Consider the following 15805-nt stretch of genomic DNA (forward strand, 5'->3'; position numbering starts at 1 on the left):
CGAGGAGGATTAGGAGAAAAATGGTAGGGGCCCAAGCGTCTAGATGTTCTTGTAACAGCCACTAGGCCAGCAAGGCTGGCAGAAAATTCATGTCAAGTTCTCAGAGTGGGCAACAGAACAGGGACGTCCTGATTGAAAACTCAGTTCCCTTGAAATGAAGTTTAAACAGGTAAGATCCCAACCTCCCTTGTTCAATCTCTTCTCACTGTACCCTCCTTAGCTTGTCAAGACTACCAAGCCCACCGGAGATGGTGTTTGCCCACCTGAAGTCACCTGTGCACACCAAATTGACGCACTCATCAACAAATGTGCAGGCATGCGTGATCTCAATGATGCAGAGTTTGACAACGAACGTGACGATGACAACACTTACTCTAACTCTTCTGGCCCAGACGAGCCACAACATGTGGCTGTTACGAAGGCTATTCGCACTGAGGCTCCAGTGCCACGACAGAATGCATGTGGTGCCACTGCTGCAGAGTTGCTAACATGTCTGTCGGGGGCATTTGATCCTGCCACACAGCGAGCTCGTGACGAAGAACGAGCAGATTGGAGTCTCGCTAATACTCAGCTACTGGCACAGGCCCAGCAGCTACGAGATGCACAGGCCAGAATTGACACACTTCACGCACAAGTGTTTGATTTGCGAAGCAAGCTATATGACTCTCAACGTGCCTGTGACATGGCAGATCTGCGTGTCGAGATGCTGCGGTCTCAGACATCGGGATCGGGTGGTCGGCACCATAGGAAGATGCGTTCTCCACCTCCCAAAAGGAAGTCAATGATGCCCGAGTATTACCCAGATGGAGGCCAGTCAATCAGGTGGTTGACAGACGAGGAATTTGCACCATATGAAGACTTGTCTGCTGATGAAAGACAGCATATTGGAGGGCCAGCATGTAATGCGAGGGCAGCCAGACGATGCTTATCTCACCGTCTGGCTATGGGGAAAGCCAAGGACACCATCATGGGTGATGAGCCGCGCAGTAAGGATGGCACTCTGGACTCCATGGAGATATGAAGGACATTACTTTAGATGATGCCGTCTCGTCATACATTGGTCTCAGTTACTCACCTACGCCCACAGAGTCATCACTTGGGGATTGCACTATTCAGATGACAAGTTTCATTTCATTCTACTATCATCCTTTAATTGACTTGACTATGCAAGTCTCGAAGTTGTTGTTTTTCCTTCATTACAGTTTTACGAGTCCTTTACACATCTCATAGTTGTTCATGCCCCACAAGTCATTCTATTTGTTTGATTCTCTGAAGCCAGTAGTTAGTATTCACTGGTACTCTAATGTTACATAAAATCTAGTGACCCTGTCCTTCTGCCTTTGCTCGGAGAATAGCATATTTTCAAAATCACCCCAAACCTCAAGATCTTCGTCAGTGGCCTGCCAATGATTCATATATACAGTACGTATTTGGTTGATGCCCACCCTCTTTGCACGCAAATTGTGCAGACGTACACATGTTTCGATAAGATCAGCATGGGCCTCTGTGTCTGATATGTCAAGTGGAACACGGAAACAGCCAAATGCACCTTGGAGGCCTTGCATACCCCATTCTGCTGTCTGTCTATATGAAAGCAATTCGCGGTTGAACACCATGCGTTCCTCTATGTCCACTGTGGAGCCTCGTAAGGTTTGGCCCTGTTTGAGAGGGGCACAAATGCGGCCATTGATATCATTGCTTCCACAAGGAAAGGCAGTGTCAGCTACAATATAGTAGCCTGCGGGAGTGTCATCTCGAAGGGCTGCATTAATTTCCTTTGCAACACGAGAGTCGTGCCAGCTCCCGGGTGCATTTGTCCTCGCTGCTATGATTATGCCTGAGATACATGTGATTAGGACAAATTTGTTGAAAAATGAATGAGGTTTACCTTGTGACAAAAATGTGAGAACCAAACTGATAAAGTGTTCTGACAACCAGCCATTGAACGTGGCATTTTCAATGTCAGCGTTGTCCAATGTTTGCACAGGAAGTTTCAAGCCATCTATGCTACCGAAAGCTCCTTGAAGTCGTGCGTGACGTGCCACAACTAGAGCACTGCATTCTTCAAACTTGTCTCCATGCAACCAACGAATCTTGGCATCAGCCATGTTGCGCAGAGTGAGGAGGAGTATGCGGATGCCAAATGAAAGATACCATGAAACCGTCGTTGGGATGAGTGCAAAAATTTGTTGCAGACTAATTTGATGCATTGTTGAGTTCAGATAGTGCAATACGAGGCCAAGTGCACCTCCAGCATCAAGAGATCGATGTTCAATGTGAGGATTAGCATACTGACTGATGTCGTCACGCGGAATGGGTGTATGATACCAGTGTTCCGCGAAGCCAGATGTGAGCATGAAGGTGAATGTTTCCACGTCAAAGCCCATGGTTGTAATGAAGGCTCGGTCATTCTGGCTTGCAAATAAAGTTTGCCATGGGGTACTCAACCATGGATTAGGAAGTAGCTGCGTGCGGCAGAGATAAAGTCGTCGTGGTTGACGTCTGTTACGACTTGGATGGTATCTGTTGGCGATGCTCAAACAGAGCGTGTGTCGTCAATGGTCGAGGACGTCCTTGGGCTAGCCCAAGGTTAGGGGTCTTACTTGGCGAGGCTTCGGCAAGTAAGATTTGACGCCTATGTCCAAATCGGGTAGCTTATGTCAAGCGAATGCTAGACGATGAGCTGTATCTGCCAAGACTTACAACACCTGAAGGTTAATCGTAAGATCGTCGTTAATTAGAAGGACGGAAGTCCGACTAGTTAACAGGGGCTTTGCTCGTCGACGAAGTCAATGAGTAAAGATCGAGACTAAGGACTTATCCGCGAAGAGCAGATAAGAAGATAGAATATAGACTGCTGGCTAGGCAGAAAGGATCACTCTGGTGAGAGTAGGAGGTCAAGAACCAAGTAGATTCAAGTTAGGGAATATAGTACATGGTAGCGAGTTTGTATAGAGGACAGGAAGAGTATTAGTGGGTGATAACTTGTACTACCAAGAGTGGTAAGTGGTAAAGGGGATAACCATAAGAGGAAGGCACATTCGAGGTGAGACACGGATGAATCCTGAACGTGCGGATAAGAAAGTGAGTCAAAGATCAGAATAAGAAGTGAAATGTGCAGGGGCACGATCGTGCAACTGCGGAGCTAAATATAAGTAGCATGTGCGACTGCGCACTGAGTCAGAGATCAAGAAAGGGAATAGGGCAAAGGGGATGCGTCGTGCATCATATCATAGGTTACCGTCCGGACGGTAAGGGCAAGGGGACTGTCCACAGGATCAGTCAAGTGGTGGAACGGAGCATGGGTATGCTTCGTCAGCGAAAGGATCTGGCCAGATGTACTGGCTCTGCTGAAGCGACAGATAGAGGGCAAATGGGAATGCGAGGATGACAAGAATGACAAGGGTGAGGTCGGGGTAAGGGTATGATGCGAGGGCTGACACCAGAAGGATGAGGAGAAAAATGGTAGGGGCCCAAGCATCTAGATGTTCTTGTAACAACGTCTGTCGATTCGTTCTTGCCGAGTCTGCTCAGCTCCCACCAGTACAACAGCTGCAACAATGAGTGCAGATTCTTCTTCGTCAATTGCTTCCATCTCTATCTCATTTTGCAGCGTGTGATACTGGTAAATGATATCATCCATGATATTCCACTGGCCTACGGTTTGGTTTTTCGTACAGATTATCTTATTGGATGATTTGGTAACTATTTTTCAAAGTCCGGTATATGATAGTCCACATTATTTTGCCTACGGGAAGTCACCCATTATGCTAGTTCTTTTGATTACTATCCCTTACGCTCTATTCGTGACGGTCCACAATTTCGTGAGTCACACTCAGGTCACGAATAGTAACGGACAGTCACACTGGCCGAATCTACAGTCCGCTCGGCAGACGTTAGAATCTTCGTGATTCGGGATTCAGGATTCGTGAACTTCAACAGTGATTGATTAGGACGCTACTTATAAGTCTGTGAGCTACAGTATGTACCGAAAAATTATATAGAACTAAATGCAATCATTAATGATGTGTAAAATATTGCTGAGGGAATGTATGTGGATGTGGGTATTGATGCATACTAGTAGATGGATTATGAAGTCCGTGACTCGGACTCGGATGCGCGGGTTGAGCAAAAAAATATGGTGGATGTGGTAGCCCAGCTCAGCGCTCGCTACTTGCTCACGCGCTCACGGATTGCAGCTGCAATGAAACACGCTGTTAAATTCAATGTCCGACGTCGGCAGCCTCGGCAGGTGACACTGAAATCGTGATTTTGGCTGCTGTCACGCTGAAAACACGATCTCCACCATTTCTCAACAGATTTGTTTCGTTCCACTTGGAATATGCTAGTATATAGTATATAGAATATACTGAGTGAAGTAGCTAAGTAATTACATTGAAGTTGAGTGCTGCAGACAAAAATCACGAAATTGTGGACCGTCACGAATAGAGCGTAAGGGATAGTATGTACTATATATCGTGATATATTCCCTTCTAAAACCTTCACCGGTTCACTGATGCACGCATAGAGTGGCAGAACCCGGCAGAACTCCAGGGTATGATATAATATGCGAGACTGCGCGGACATGTTGGAGTGGGCTCTGCTAATGCGTTCGCTGGACTCGACAAACAAGTGATGATCCGTACTACTCCTTAAGGTTTCGGCTTTTTCGAACCATCAGTCACATGCCATCAACCCCAACATGCAGTGCTGCAGCTGGCTGCGGATTGGGCACATCACGTCAGCCCACATCCGAGTGACACATACTAGTACACGGGTGGACTGCGGACAGCCCGAGGCCATTGCTATAAGCAGATTTGACTATTGCGAAGAGCAACTTCATCCATTTTAGCATGGCTACCTATATCCTTTGGAACCTCGTTCTTTCAGCAAGCTCTGTAATCGTTGCGTTCGGATGTTGGAAGTTAGGACAGCGAGTCTGGCGCAACCTTAGGTCGCCACTGCGCGCACTACCGGGCCCAAAAGGAACGAGCTGGCTATATGGAAACGTAAAGGATATTTCCAACCTGGTATAGTAATCTATCGAACACATCGTGCCGTCACCCTCATTGAAACTCGCAGGATAATCCAGTCCTTCACTGCGAGCAATGGGTGGGGCAGTATGGGACAACCTTGAAATACAAAGGGTTCCTCTTCGTATGTTCAATTCCTCCGCTGCAAATCTTACCACATCTGAAATTCGTTTATCAGTCAGACCGATTATTCACGATGGACACCCGTGCACTGAATCATATTCTCACCCATAGTAACGATTACCAGAAACCATCACGAGTCCGGTATACTCTTTCTAGAATATTTGGTGAAGGCGCGTGCCAGTTGTCTACTGTTATCCCAGAGTATCTGATATTATTTCAGGTGTCCTGCTTGCCGAAGGTGCGATCTTAGCTGCATGATATTTACGCTTTCATTCATGACGGTCTCAAGGGGCTCGACATCGTCAGCAGGTCTGTTTTGACAGGCAGCTCAACATCACGATGCTAACACCATGCTTCAGAGAAGGATCATGGTATAATGTGCCTTTGTTTGCCTTGGACTAATTAAACATGTTTTTTGAAGAACCCTGCCTTTGGACCCGCTCAGATCCGCGCACTAACGGACATCTTTTTCGCCAAATCCATCAAGGTAAGCTTATTTTGCTTCTCACTAGGTGTACATATCAATGTTGCTGTCTTTCAGCTTCGAAATGTCTGGTCTACCATGACCGTTGCTAGTGAACACGCGGCTCGGATAGACGTCATTCCCTGGCTGAGCAAAATGACGTTGGACGTCATCGGGCTTGCAGGTATGTCCTTTCTGAAGGAGCTTCCTAGCAGCACCGAATGAGTGTCATAGGCTTCAACTATGATTTTGACACCCTGAATGCGACTGGTAAATCGAATGAACTTAACCAAGCGTTCTCGCTTCTGCTTTCTGCCAGTCAACAGACTAGAATCCTCCCCAGGCTCAAGGCATGGATTCCATTGCTCCGATGGATCGTAGTAAGTTCACCATTGCAACCTGACATAAATTGCTGCTAACTCCCTTCAGCCCTCTGATCGTGATAGAAAGATAGATGCAGCCCAAAAAACGATAGGTCATATCGGCAGCCAGCTCCTGCATGATGCTAAGGCCGCTGTCACATCATCTCACGGCGATGAAAAAGGTAGTTCCATTGAGAAGAGCAGTCTTAAAGGGCGCGATTTACTCAGTTTACTTGTTCGTGCCAATATGGCGACCGATATCCCAGAGAACCAGAGGATGTCCAACGAGGATGTACTTGCGCGTATGTTGTCATTTGGAATTATATGTGTAGAGAGCTTATGGTGTACGTAGAGGTCCCGACTTTTTTGGTTGCAGGACATGAGACCACGAGGTACGGATGTCACTTGCTGTAGAAGATAATCCACACTTACACATCCGGATAGCGCGGCAACAACTTGGGCACTCTATGCGCTTTGCCTACGCCCGGACATCCAAACCAAGCTCAGGGAGGAACTCTTGACAGTAGAGACCGAGACTCCGTCCATGGACGAACTCGTGGCGCTTTCGTATCTTGACGCGGTTGTGCGCGAGACGCTTCGTTTGCATGCACCCGTCCATGGCGTAATTCGCGTCGCAATGAAAGACGATATTCTCCCGGTGGACACGCCTTTTACGGACAAGTATGGAGTGGTTCATAATGGGATCAAGTACGTTGCCAGCATCCCTTTCAATGATCAATATCTCATCACGGTTGTCAATCAGGGTTAGCAAGGGCGACCCAATTTTCGTCCCCATATTAGCAATCAACAGATCGGAGGCGATTTGGGGCACCGATGCAAAAGAGTTCAATCCTGACCGCTGGGCGTCACTTCCAGAGGTAGCATCGCAAGTCCCTGGGGTCTGGGGACACCTCATGACGTTCATTGGTGGTCCGCGCGCGTGTATTGGGTATCGCTTTTCACTAGTGGAGTATGTCTGCTGCAACCTTACATTTATTTCCGACGATAACAACCTTTTACAGGATGAAAGCTCTTCTCTTTACCCTGGTTCGAGCTTTTGAGTTCGAGCTTGCTGTTCCTGCTTCGGATATTGGAAGGAGGTCGGCGATCGTACAGAGGCCGTTCCTGCGCAGTGATCCAAGGAACAAATCCCAGCTTCCCTTGCTGGTCAAGTCGTATTGCAAGACTTCAGGACTTTTGTAACCCTATTCTTCAATTCTGTAGTAAGTGTTTTGGAAATGTTTCCTGGTAAAAAATAATGATCAAAGTGCAACAGCCGCTTTCTGTGTGGGTAGATGCGCTCGCCAAAAGTCATCCTCGCTTAGCTGAGGATGATAACCAATTGAGATACAGCTACTCCCACCTTTTCTCTTATTCACCTCTATTCGTCATCATTCTCTAACGTTCTATGCCCCACAGTATTTAAACCCCTCGTTTACTTAGTAGTAGGGCAGTTGATCTTTCCCCCCGAATATACTTTAGTTTGGTCAGTTATTCTGTTCCAACCTTAAGTCTCTTCTAAAAACTTCGACCCTCACGTGTCACGTTTGGATTAGGGAAATCGGGTACGTCGCCTCATCGTCATCACAAGAGTCTGACCAGTTGAACACCTCCCTTAGACGGGAAGTTCTTTTGTCGCATAATGTTGAAGAGGTTCGCGAAGGTCTGTATGTTACATTTTTACTGGCAAATGTGACTTTATTGCTGATAGAGTCTATGCCCTCAGGCTCGGCTGCCTCCTGGACGGTTCCTCCATTGCTAGTCAACGGGTTTCTACTGTGGGTGGGTCCCATCTGAGTAGACTCGCTGTCTGCTCCTTGCTGGTCTTGGGTACCAGTCATTTGCGGAGGTTTGGTTGCAAGGTTGGCCATCACGCCATCTTTAGGGACATATGAGCTGTCCCGAGACTCTGCACCCTCGGTTTCTTGACCGAGGGGTCGTGCGTCTGCACTCAAGCTTCCTGACCCAGTCAGGGAGCGAGGAGATTCTGCACTGTGCTCACTAGTGGGCATATTAGACATGTTTCCAATTTTGACGATATCGATGTTGTTGAGTAGGATTTTGGGTGGTAATGAGAATCAAAGTTCCGGAAGTTGATCAGGCTTCCTTCGCGATGACTGTAGTGGAGAATAAACTTTAGGATTTATAACAGTTAAAAATATGTGACGTTTAGAAAACGTGCACATGCGAGAGGCGAAGTTTTTAGAATAGACTTAGGGCTCGAACAGGATAACTGGCCGAACCAAAGTATATTCGGGGGGAAAGATCAACTACCCTACTACTAAGTAAACGAGGGGTTTAAATACTGTAGGGCATAGAACATTAGAGAATGATGACGAATAAAGGTAAATAAGAGAAAAGATGGGAGTAATTGTATCTAAATTGGTTGTCATCCTCAGCCAAGCGAGGATGACTTTTGGCGAGCGTTACAGTAGATTACTCACGATTATATATCCGTCTATTCAATTTCGATTTCTGTATGCAAAATGATTATCATCGCGCATGTGTCAGTTGTAGACTTGTCATGCTTTATCTCCAAGTCGACCCTGTAGTTTTCCTTCATGGTAGCGCTGAAGCCTTTGGAAGCAAGAGCTGCATAGAAGTAAGTCTGTGAGAGAATTAGATCAACCTCCGTAGAGAGCCAAAGACAACTTTCAACGAAATTCTCTTGCAGTACTACAGTGCAGCATAGATAGGCTCCAAACATCTGGTGAGTATTAGTATCGTCTGCAATGACGACATCCAGGGACTTCCAAACGTAAAGAAGCTCCCAGTCATCCTCGTCGAGGTCTAGCCTAGGCTTTGCTTGATTCCTTTCGAGACTTTTTTGCCTTCGCAAATTTCCAGAGCAAGTCTTTTTCGTGAACAATTTTAGTGACGAAAATAGCACAACAGCTTCTGGAACTACCATGCTCGATATTGCCGACCGTAATCGCAGGTGGATTTGGAAAATGATAAACGCTCTCCCAGAACAGGTGAGATTTTTTGAGAGGATCCATACAAATCCAGTATCTCTAGCGTGCTGATGGAGTCCATCATATGTATAGCTAATAAAAGCCATATCTTTAAGCTGTCAATGATATCATGATCCGACACGATTCTCTTGAACTTTGTGTCGGGCTGCCGTGATAGCAAAAACGCACCAAAAGGCTGTCCAACTAGGGGGCCTATCAAACGAAACGCCCGCGATTAAGAATTCGAATAAACTGGCTTGTTTCGTGCAGCAGGTAAATCGTACAACGGAAATGACACGGACCTATAGTATTTCTACGGCACCGACGTCCATGTGTCAATGGAAGTTATGTTTCCGACTTGTGCAATGATGACATGGTCCGCTACGATCCTCTTGGATTGTCCGTCGCATTGCCGCGATTGCTAAATTGGACCGAAAGGCTGTCCAAGGCGAACCATCAACCGCAAAGCTCGTGAACGAGGCTCCTCTTCTACAGGCCAACCGGTGGTTAACTTGTCAGAGTCGTCCATCGGGGACCCGGGCTCAATTCAATCTTATTGTCTGCAAGGTTAGCACCTCGAGAAGAAATTTGTGGACAAACAAGAACATCTAACGAATGAACTTTGCTCGTGAAAACTGAATTAGATTCTCTTCAGTGGTGATCAGCAAGGCATGAAGTTCGTTTGCCTTGATTTCATACGTGTTGGGAGTCTCTTGGGCTAGACCACGCCTATGTCTCATTTCTGTGACACGTAATAAAAATGCAAGTCAGATGCAGTTTGTAGTCAGCGAAGCAAGGAGTTCTCAGCTGTTCAAGCTGGTCATAGTAAAATTTCAATGCGAAATCTGCAGGTACGGGTCGTCGTAGCGAAGAGAGTTGTGTGCGAATATGATCTTCAGACAGAGATGAATGCGATCTCCTGCAGGGACCGCCTGGGTGCATTCCGTTCCTTCTCTCTGAGGATTCAACTCGAGTTCAATCCAAACTGTTCTTCGAATAGTGTCTGGTCCTACTTCGGGTGGACGGACATGCTGCTGACGCAGATCTGCAGGACAAGACAGGCGTTGGAGGGCGTTGGAGGGCGTTGGGTAGTAGTGTGACACAATGACTAAATAAACACTGCCCGGACTTTCAAATAAGTCACAGCAAAGCGGCAAATAGAACCGTAACCTTACATCAATTTCGATAGTGAAACTTGAATGCAGCATTATCCATGAACTACGCACGAGCTTCTACAAAGGGTCGCACATGAATTTATCTCCAAGAGTGCGACCTCTCTGTCCCTCTGGTTGTGTACTCGGAGATGTTGCAGCCAGAGAACCGCGAATGAGGCAATGATATCATTCGGGGGTGGGCGTCTTACGCTGCGGCTACGTTCCATTGCCCACTCCTGCCCAGGTGCAAGAATCGAGGTTGTTCGTCCAAGTGACAGAAATACGCTGAAGCACCAACTTTTGATTACTTCTATTGGGTGCATGAGGTCCAACTTCCCAGTATAGAAGCGCGACCAGCACGGCCCAGGCAGCCATGGCCAAGCGCTGGCCTGTCACGCATGCGCTTTGACTCGCGCGTCGACGACGTGTCTTGGACTTATCCTATACTATGGCAAAACCCTTCTTCAATTACAAATATCCATGGAACCTTCCGAGTCATTCGCTAGCATGCAGCTCGTGAAGACTAGGATTCTGAAGGTGTGAAGAATGTCAGTTTTCTTTGATTCGTGCCTGCCAACATTATGAGTATGAACCCACCAGATCTCTCATGGACACAAACACACCGGGGCCTCCGTGGGCATGAGGCCACTAGACCTGTTCATGGGCATGAACCCGCCAGACCATTCATTAATATGAATCCACTATCCACTAGACCTTTTGTGGCATGAGCTCGCCAGACCTGCCACAGTGCTTGTGGACTGGGAGCATATATAAAAGCTTCGAACAATTTTTTCCAATTCTTCACTCTCGCAAGAGCTCGCAGTATCCTGTCGCGTTCACACCATTTCCCTTGCTACCGGAATTCGCAAACGCATAAGTGAGTTTAGTTATGTTTCGTAGATGATAACACGCGCTCACCATAAATTCATCAAGATCAATGTCACAAAACCCGTTCTCTTTGCAGCTAGGGCAGATGCCTGGGCGAGATCCAAGGAGATTAGCCATACAATCATCTCTTCTGTACCTTGACAAGTTGGATCTTCGTGTCCGTGAAGAAATTCAGGCGACCCGCAGGCAGTTTTTAGAGCTTCTTTACAACCCCCAGTCAAATGTCACGATGGGAAATTTGGACGGATACGATAGTATCCTCGAGTCCCAAGCAGAACTCAATGAGCTCAGTACTGTTGTCGATAATGTTCTTTCAATGTCCTTCGATGCTTTGCGAAAGCGCTTCTTCGTGCAACAACCAGCACCCCATAGCACATTTTTCGGGGTCATGGGAGGGCCGTCAGAGGGTGCAAACACTCACTTTGGTCAACCTCCACAAGGTAAGTTTCGCCATATCCGTAGCCATGCCTTTCAACGCTTACTATATGACAACCAGGCCAATTTCCCGGCAGCGCCTTCGGTTTCGCCAATTATGGGCCCGTTCCTCAACCTTTCCTACCACAGCCTCAGTACTCTGGGACCTTTCCAGTGATCTATGACCCGCATGGTCCGCAACCACTGCTACAGGGTGCGTATCCTGTCGGCCAAGATACCATGCAGGTCCCAGCAGATCCCACGGAGGGTAATGTTGAGTTTCCCAAGGTATGTTGAGGTCAACCGTCGCGACCATCATATTCCTACTTAACGTCTGTAGGATTTATTAATCGACGACTTCTGCGTGCCATCGACGGAACTCCTTGTAATCGAACCCGAAGTAGTCGCTACAAGGATCCGCCCTCGACATGATGGATTCCCTCGTCAAGTATTTGATCCAAAGGACATTGCGTGTCTCAGCTCTCCTATGACACTTCTCAACGACGTGTGTATCAATGGTTGTGCTGCGATCCTCTATTCCCAGTTCAAACTCCCGACTGTGGACTGCGCTATATTAACCACCTATGACCTTCCGCGCGTTCGTACCAATGCATCTGACGAGCTCATCTGGCGCAACATATCCTGGACTTCTTATTGGGAGAAAAACGTGTGGATTCTTCCAATCCACAGACCATCTTACGACCATTGGGTGATCTGTATAATCTATTTCCAAACCAATGAACTCCACCTGTTCGACAGTCTTGCTGAACAGGAATCTTGGGAAGATGATGTAAAGGTGTGTTTTTTCTAATACCAGATCATAACCAAATGACTCAAATGTTCATTTACAGGACATCAAAAAATTAGTTGGACGGTTCCTCGCTATAGCACGTATTAAGCGACACGGCGGCGTTCAGATTGAACCCGAGGACTGGCAAGTTCGGACGTTAAACGTAGGTTATATAACTCACGCTAGGTAACATTGCTTGCTGACCTAGTTGGATAAGGTCAACCCATGCCAGAGCAACGGTTACGATTGTGGCCTTTGGATATTGGCAGCCATGATTGCCGTGTTGCGCGGGCGACATGTTACAGGCCTTCACGAGAATCAAATGAGCGCCTTGCGGCATTATCTCCATAGTCTAGTCTTTTCCATTCCCTCCATTCCCCCAGGAACCTGATACGATTGCGTTACTGTTGTATATTGATTCTGGCTGGGTCCTTGACCAATGTAATTACCTCCCCTGTCGATAGTTCAGCATGAGCCTCTTGAATCTTTTGCCGCGAAAGGAGGTACGATCGCACAGATGTTTGCGTGTTATTGTTGTATACGTTGTCAACAACCACTCTGAGTGGCAGGATTATTCACGGCACTATGAATGCAGGGATCTATGCAATCGGGCCGTGCTTTTCGTGCGTGCGATACAGTCAATAGGTTGCTAAACAACAGGCGTTCAACCCAATGAGAATGAGATGGCATTTCCTCATGTATCTGTATCCTATACCTACTAAATTGACGTTGATGCAAACGGGGCATAAGAACGTGAGTAGTAACCGAAAAACATCATAACCACGTTAGCAGAAACGATATAGTTGTTACATTCATATTCGGAAGTCTCGTGGTTGAGGTCTGTGATGTCATCAGTGGCGATGTGGGAATTGAAACGTTCGTTTTCGCACATAAAGTACAGGTTGAGCACTCGGCGCTTATTCATTAAGTACAGTCGGTAGACCAGCTAACTTCATTTTGACTCCTATTTCCAACAAGTAATCCAGGCACTGATATGATTAAGCTTTTGCTTTTGGTCTAAGTCTAAAATGTGTGACTGACCTCTGTTTGGGTTTTTGCTTTCTGCCAATCATCGCCTGATAGAGGAAGTTAACGCTTAGAAATTGAAATGATTAGCTGATGACATACCCCACACATAAATACCGTGCCGTAAAACGAGAATACCAGCGGCCCTGGGATACTTCTCCATGGCCTCTCTCATGCTGTCCTTTAGGTCTTCTTCGTTAGGCGTATTGTTGATGATTGGTACCTCAAGCGTGTCAAGGTACGAAAGGGTCGGACCATTTCCGCCAATTCGGACGCCCTTGATCATCTTTCCAAAGATCAATGAAGTGTGACTAAAAAGTAAAATCTCAATACCTCCTGTAAACAAGATCAGTATGAAATGTTCGCAACATACTTTCCCAACTCACTTGATGAGAAATTTTGAACATCTTCTCTTTCTCCCAGAGCAGCGTTGCCATCACCGCGTTCTGAGAATGAGTGTGTATACACGAGCCAGCGTTGCGAACCGTAAAAGCATTCCAGAAAAGCGGGGTGCAAGCAGACTCTTTCAAGTTCAACTTGGGGCGACGAAGGAAAACCCTATCGGTATGTGGAGACGGCTCTGCCTGGGGATAAGGCAGGACGAATATATGCGAAGGCTCGATGCGTTCTTTCTGTACGCCTGAGGGGGCGATGTACACCTTATCGCTACCGGAGACTAATCAGCGCGCGTAAGGTGCAGCCGACAAGAAACGAACTCAGTACGGATACAGATACCACCGCCAGTACCGGTCACCCATCCCAATCTGTAGAAGGATGCACATAGTTCTGATATTAGATTTGCAGGCTGATCATCGATGCGATTCGTAATCAGCATCACAGGTCGAATCAACAAATACGGCTCACATGTAGAGGATCAGTGGAAGTTACAAGAGCATCTTCTTGTTCTGTGCTCGCAGACATTGTATCCGGTGGTCAGATGGCAACATCAAAGTCCGACGATAACATAGATTAGATGACCCTAACCCTACAGTAGGTCAACTAAGCTTGCTGTAACCGGCGGCTCGGTGGCTATACTATAGGGTTTACACGTCATACTCAGGCTGTGATGTGTCTGTCCCTCTAACTTCCTGTGCCGCACCTTTCTGTTTCGCACATTATGCATGAATAGTATTCCCAAGGGGAACACTGTCCAGCCCTCGTACTGGGGAAGTCCGGCGTATTATGTACGTGTTCTAGAAGCGGGTCTAACCGAGTCTTCATAGCCTGAGGAGTGCGGATCCGACAAACATGAGCTGTGCTGGAATCCACACCACAGGTGAGCCTGTATCCGCAGCAGCGCCGGAGATAACAGAACAGCCACCATGACAGCAACTTGCAAATCATTACACATTGGACGCGCGAGATGTGTGCCACCTACTAGTACGCACGACCCGGCCTCTGGGGACCATCTGGTGACCGCAATAAATAAGGGTGGTTAGGCTACCATGTTAGCTAACAACTCTGAGTTACGTGGATCGTTACAGTACTTTGCACAACCGATGCAAGATCTATTTCTAGAAGACATTACAATCTGTTATGTATGTCTCTTGTCTCCCAACGGTGGGTACCAGGCACGTCTCGGGGGTACTTCGAGTTAATCTTCCAACCAGTGCACACGAAGTCTCGAGGCGCACCGCTTTGGATTTCACGTTCGGGTACATTTTAAGCTGTATCCACAAGGCTGTACTCTATACCGCCTGATATCTGACGTTCGAGTGTCTCACTTGCATAGCCTTAAGAGCTTGTTATATTATATATATCGATGCGTCACCTATGAAGATATGCAAAGCATACCCCGCCTTCGCTCATCTTTTGCACAATGCAGGCAACAGCAACGCCATCACAACCCGCCCCACCAAAATCATACAATTTCAGCCTAGAGGATATGAAAAACACGAAAATATTCAATAACCAACCGGCTTCTCCGTTATACTCAGTGGTCACCGACATCAAGTCAGACAAGCGGACTGACATCTTTGATGCTCGTGGCAATCGCCTGTTGGCTCGGATCGATAGGAGAGATATCCTGCCAGACACCATCACGTTTCCTAGTAGAAATGGTGGCTCTTCAATAAACCTTAGTAAATGGCTGCAAAAAAGCAAGCTTGAGAATGGATAGTACGTGAACTGGTATGGGTAAGTGCAGTCCAGCAACTGACGTATATACCACAGTCACGTCCACTCCATCGAGACTGCACATGGAACCTACGTTTGGAAGTCAGACGCCGAATACCGACTTGCTGTAAGTCAACACGCGATACATCCCTTGTGCCACTCTTTGACGTTTGCTCTCGCGAATTACGTTCTGTCAGCTGTATCGGAAGGGTGACATGTCCAACCCTATTGCGCACCTCCAACAGGGAACACGAACCCAAAACTTCGCAGTAATCATGCAGGGAGAAGCGGAGCACATTCGCGACGACGTTATCATATCCTTTTTGATTCTCGAACAGCGCCTAAGAATATCTGAGAAGAACATCGCCGTCGGCGGGGGCAAGTTCGAGCAAAATTGAACGGTATTGGGTCATTACGTTGATATACCGATATCCCCTGGGCGTGGTGGATCCACCTCAGGGGTCTGATGCAGAGCATTGCATT

The 15805-nt window shown here is 47.1% G+C and overlaps 6 protein-coding genes across 6 annotated transcripts; 4 read left to right on the top strand and 2 right to left on the bottom strand.

The window, feature by feature from the left end:
- Positions 1-154: 154 nt before the first annotated feature.
- Positions 155-1021, top strand: EDB93DRAFT_1252688 (uncharacterized protein; the record flags this gene model as incomplete). Its single annotated transcript, XM_041453323.1, has 2 exons — positions 155-169; positions 221-1021. The coding sequence occupies 2 exons, from the start codon at positions 155-157 to the stop codon at positions 1019-1021; spliced, it is 816 nt and encodes a 271-aa protein (XP_041305310.1).
- Positions 1022-4690: 3669 nt separating this feature from the next.
- On the top strand, positions 4691-7323 carry EDB93DRAFT_644719 (cytochrome P450). Its single transcript, XM_041456962.1, has 15 exons — positions 4691-5030; positions 5083-5157; positions 5212-5326; positions 5377-5394; positions 5446-5465; positions 5516-5527; positions 5578-5643; positions 5698-5803; positions 5854-5999; positions 6049-6283; positions 6334-6373; positions 6426-6689; positions 6745-6951; positions 7004-7204; positions 7250-7323. The coding sequence occupies exons 1-14, from the start codon at positions 4854-4856 to the stop codon at positions 7182-7184; spliced, it is 1662 nt and encodes a 553-aa protein (XP_041305311.1). The 5' UTR covers positions 4691-4853; the 3' UTR covers positions 7185-7204; positions 7250-7323.
- Positions 7324-8221: 898 nt separating this feature from the next.
- Positions 8222-9405, bottom strand: EDB93DRAFT_644721 (uncharacterized protein). Its single transcript, XM_041456963.1, has one exon. The coding sequence runs from the start codon at positions 9040-9042 to the stop codon at positions 8440-8442; it is 603 nt and encodes a 200-aa protein (XP_041305312.1). The 5' UTR covers positions 9043-9405; the 3' UTR covers positions 8222-8439.
- Positions 9406-10691: 1286 nt separating this feature from the next.
- Positions 10692-12683, top strand: EDB93DRAFT_644759 (uncharacterized protein). The gene is made up of 6 exons (XM_041456964.1): positions 10692-10966; positions 11023-11417; positions 11474-11679; positions 11732-12187; positions 12243-12344; positions 12399-12683. Exons 2-6 carry the CDS (start codon positions 11027-11029, stop codon positions 12570-12572), a joined length of 1329 nt encoding a protein of 442 aa, XP_041305313.1. The 5' UTR covers positions 10692-10966; positions 11023-11026; the 3' UTR covers positions 12573-12683.
- A 415-nt stretch (positions 12684-13098) lies between these two features.
- EDB93DRAFT_1089651 (Methylthioribulose-1-phosphate dehydratase) lies at positions 13099-14128 on the bottom strand (the record flags this gene model as incomplete). Its single annotated transcript, XM_041446225.1, has 6 exons — positions 13099-13170; positions 13223-13257; positions 13310-13493; positions 13594-13873; positions 13924-14012; positions 14072-14128. 6 exons carry the CDS (start codon positions 14126-14128, stop codon positions 13099-13101), a joined length of 717 nt encoding a protein of 238 aa, XP_041305314.1.
- Positions 14129-15026: 898 nt separating this feature from the next.
- Positions 15027-15720, top strand: EDB93DRAFT_1252695 (uncharacterized protein; the record flags this gene model as incomplete). The annotated part of the gene is made up of 3 exons (XM_041453324.1): positions 15027-15325; positions 15380-15449; positions 15520-15720. The coding sequence occupies 3 exons, from the start codon at positions 15027-15029 to the stop codon at positions 15718-15720; spliced, it is 570 nt and encodes a 189-aa protein (XP_041305315.1).
- Between the last annotated feature and the right edge of the window lie 85 nt (positions 15721-15805).

This window comes from Suillus bovinus (genome assembly GCF_016758785.1).
Source record: "Suillus bovinus strain UH-Sbo-P2 chromosome Unknown EDB93scaffold_49, whole genome shotgun sequence".
Classification (NCBI taxonomy): Eukaryota; Fungi; Basidiomycota; class Agaricomycetes; order Boletales; family Suillaceae; genus Suillus; species Suillus bovinus.

Bases quoted from the DNA above. Each gene is read 5' to 3' on its own strand.
- EDB93DRAFT_644719 (XM_041456962.1), top strand. From the start codon at position 4,854: ATGGCTACCTATATCCTTTGGAACCTCGTTCTTTCAGCAAGCTCTGTA. The intron at 5,031-5,082 runs GTATAGTAATCT...TGAAACTCGCAG, and splicing joins TAAAGGATATTTCCAACCTG to GATAATCCAGTCCTTCACTG. The intron at 5,644-5,697 runs GTAAGCTTATTT...GCTGTCTTTCAG, and splicing joins TTTTCGCCAAATCCATCAAG to CTTCGAAATGTCTGGTCTAC.
- EDB93DRAFT_644721 (XM_041456963.1), bottom strand. From the start codon at position 9,042: ATGGCTTTTATTAGCTATACATATGATGGACTCCATCAGCACGCTAGA.
- EDB93DRAFT_644759 (XM_041456964.1), top strand. From the start codon at position 11,027: ATGTCACAAAACCCGTTCTCTTTGCAGCTAGGGCAGATGCCTGGGCGA. The intron at 12,188-12,242 runs GTGTGTTTTTTC...GTTCATTTACAG, and splicing joins CTTGGGAAGATGATGTAAAG to GACATCAAAAAATTAGTTGG. The intron at 12,345-12,398 runs GTAGGTTATATA...TAGTTGGATAAG, and splicing joins GGCAAGTTCGGACGTTAAAC to GTCAACCCATGCCAGAGCAA.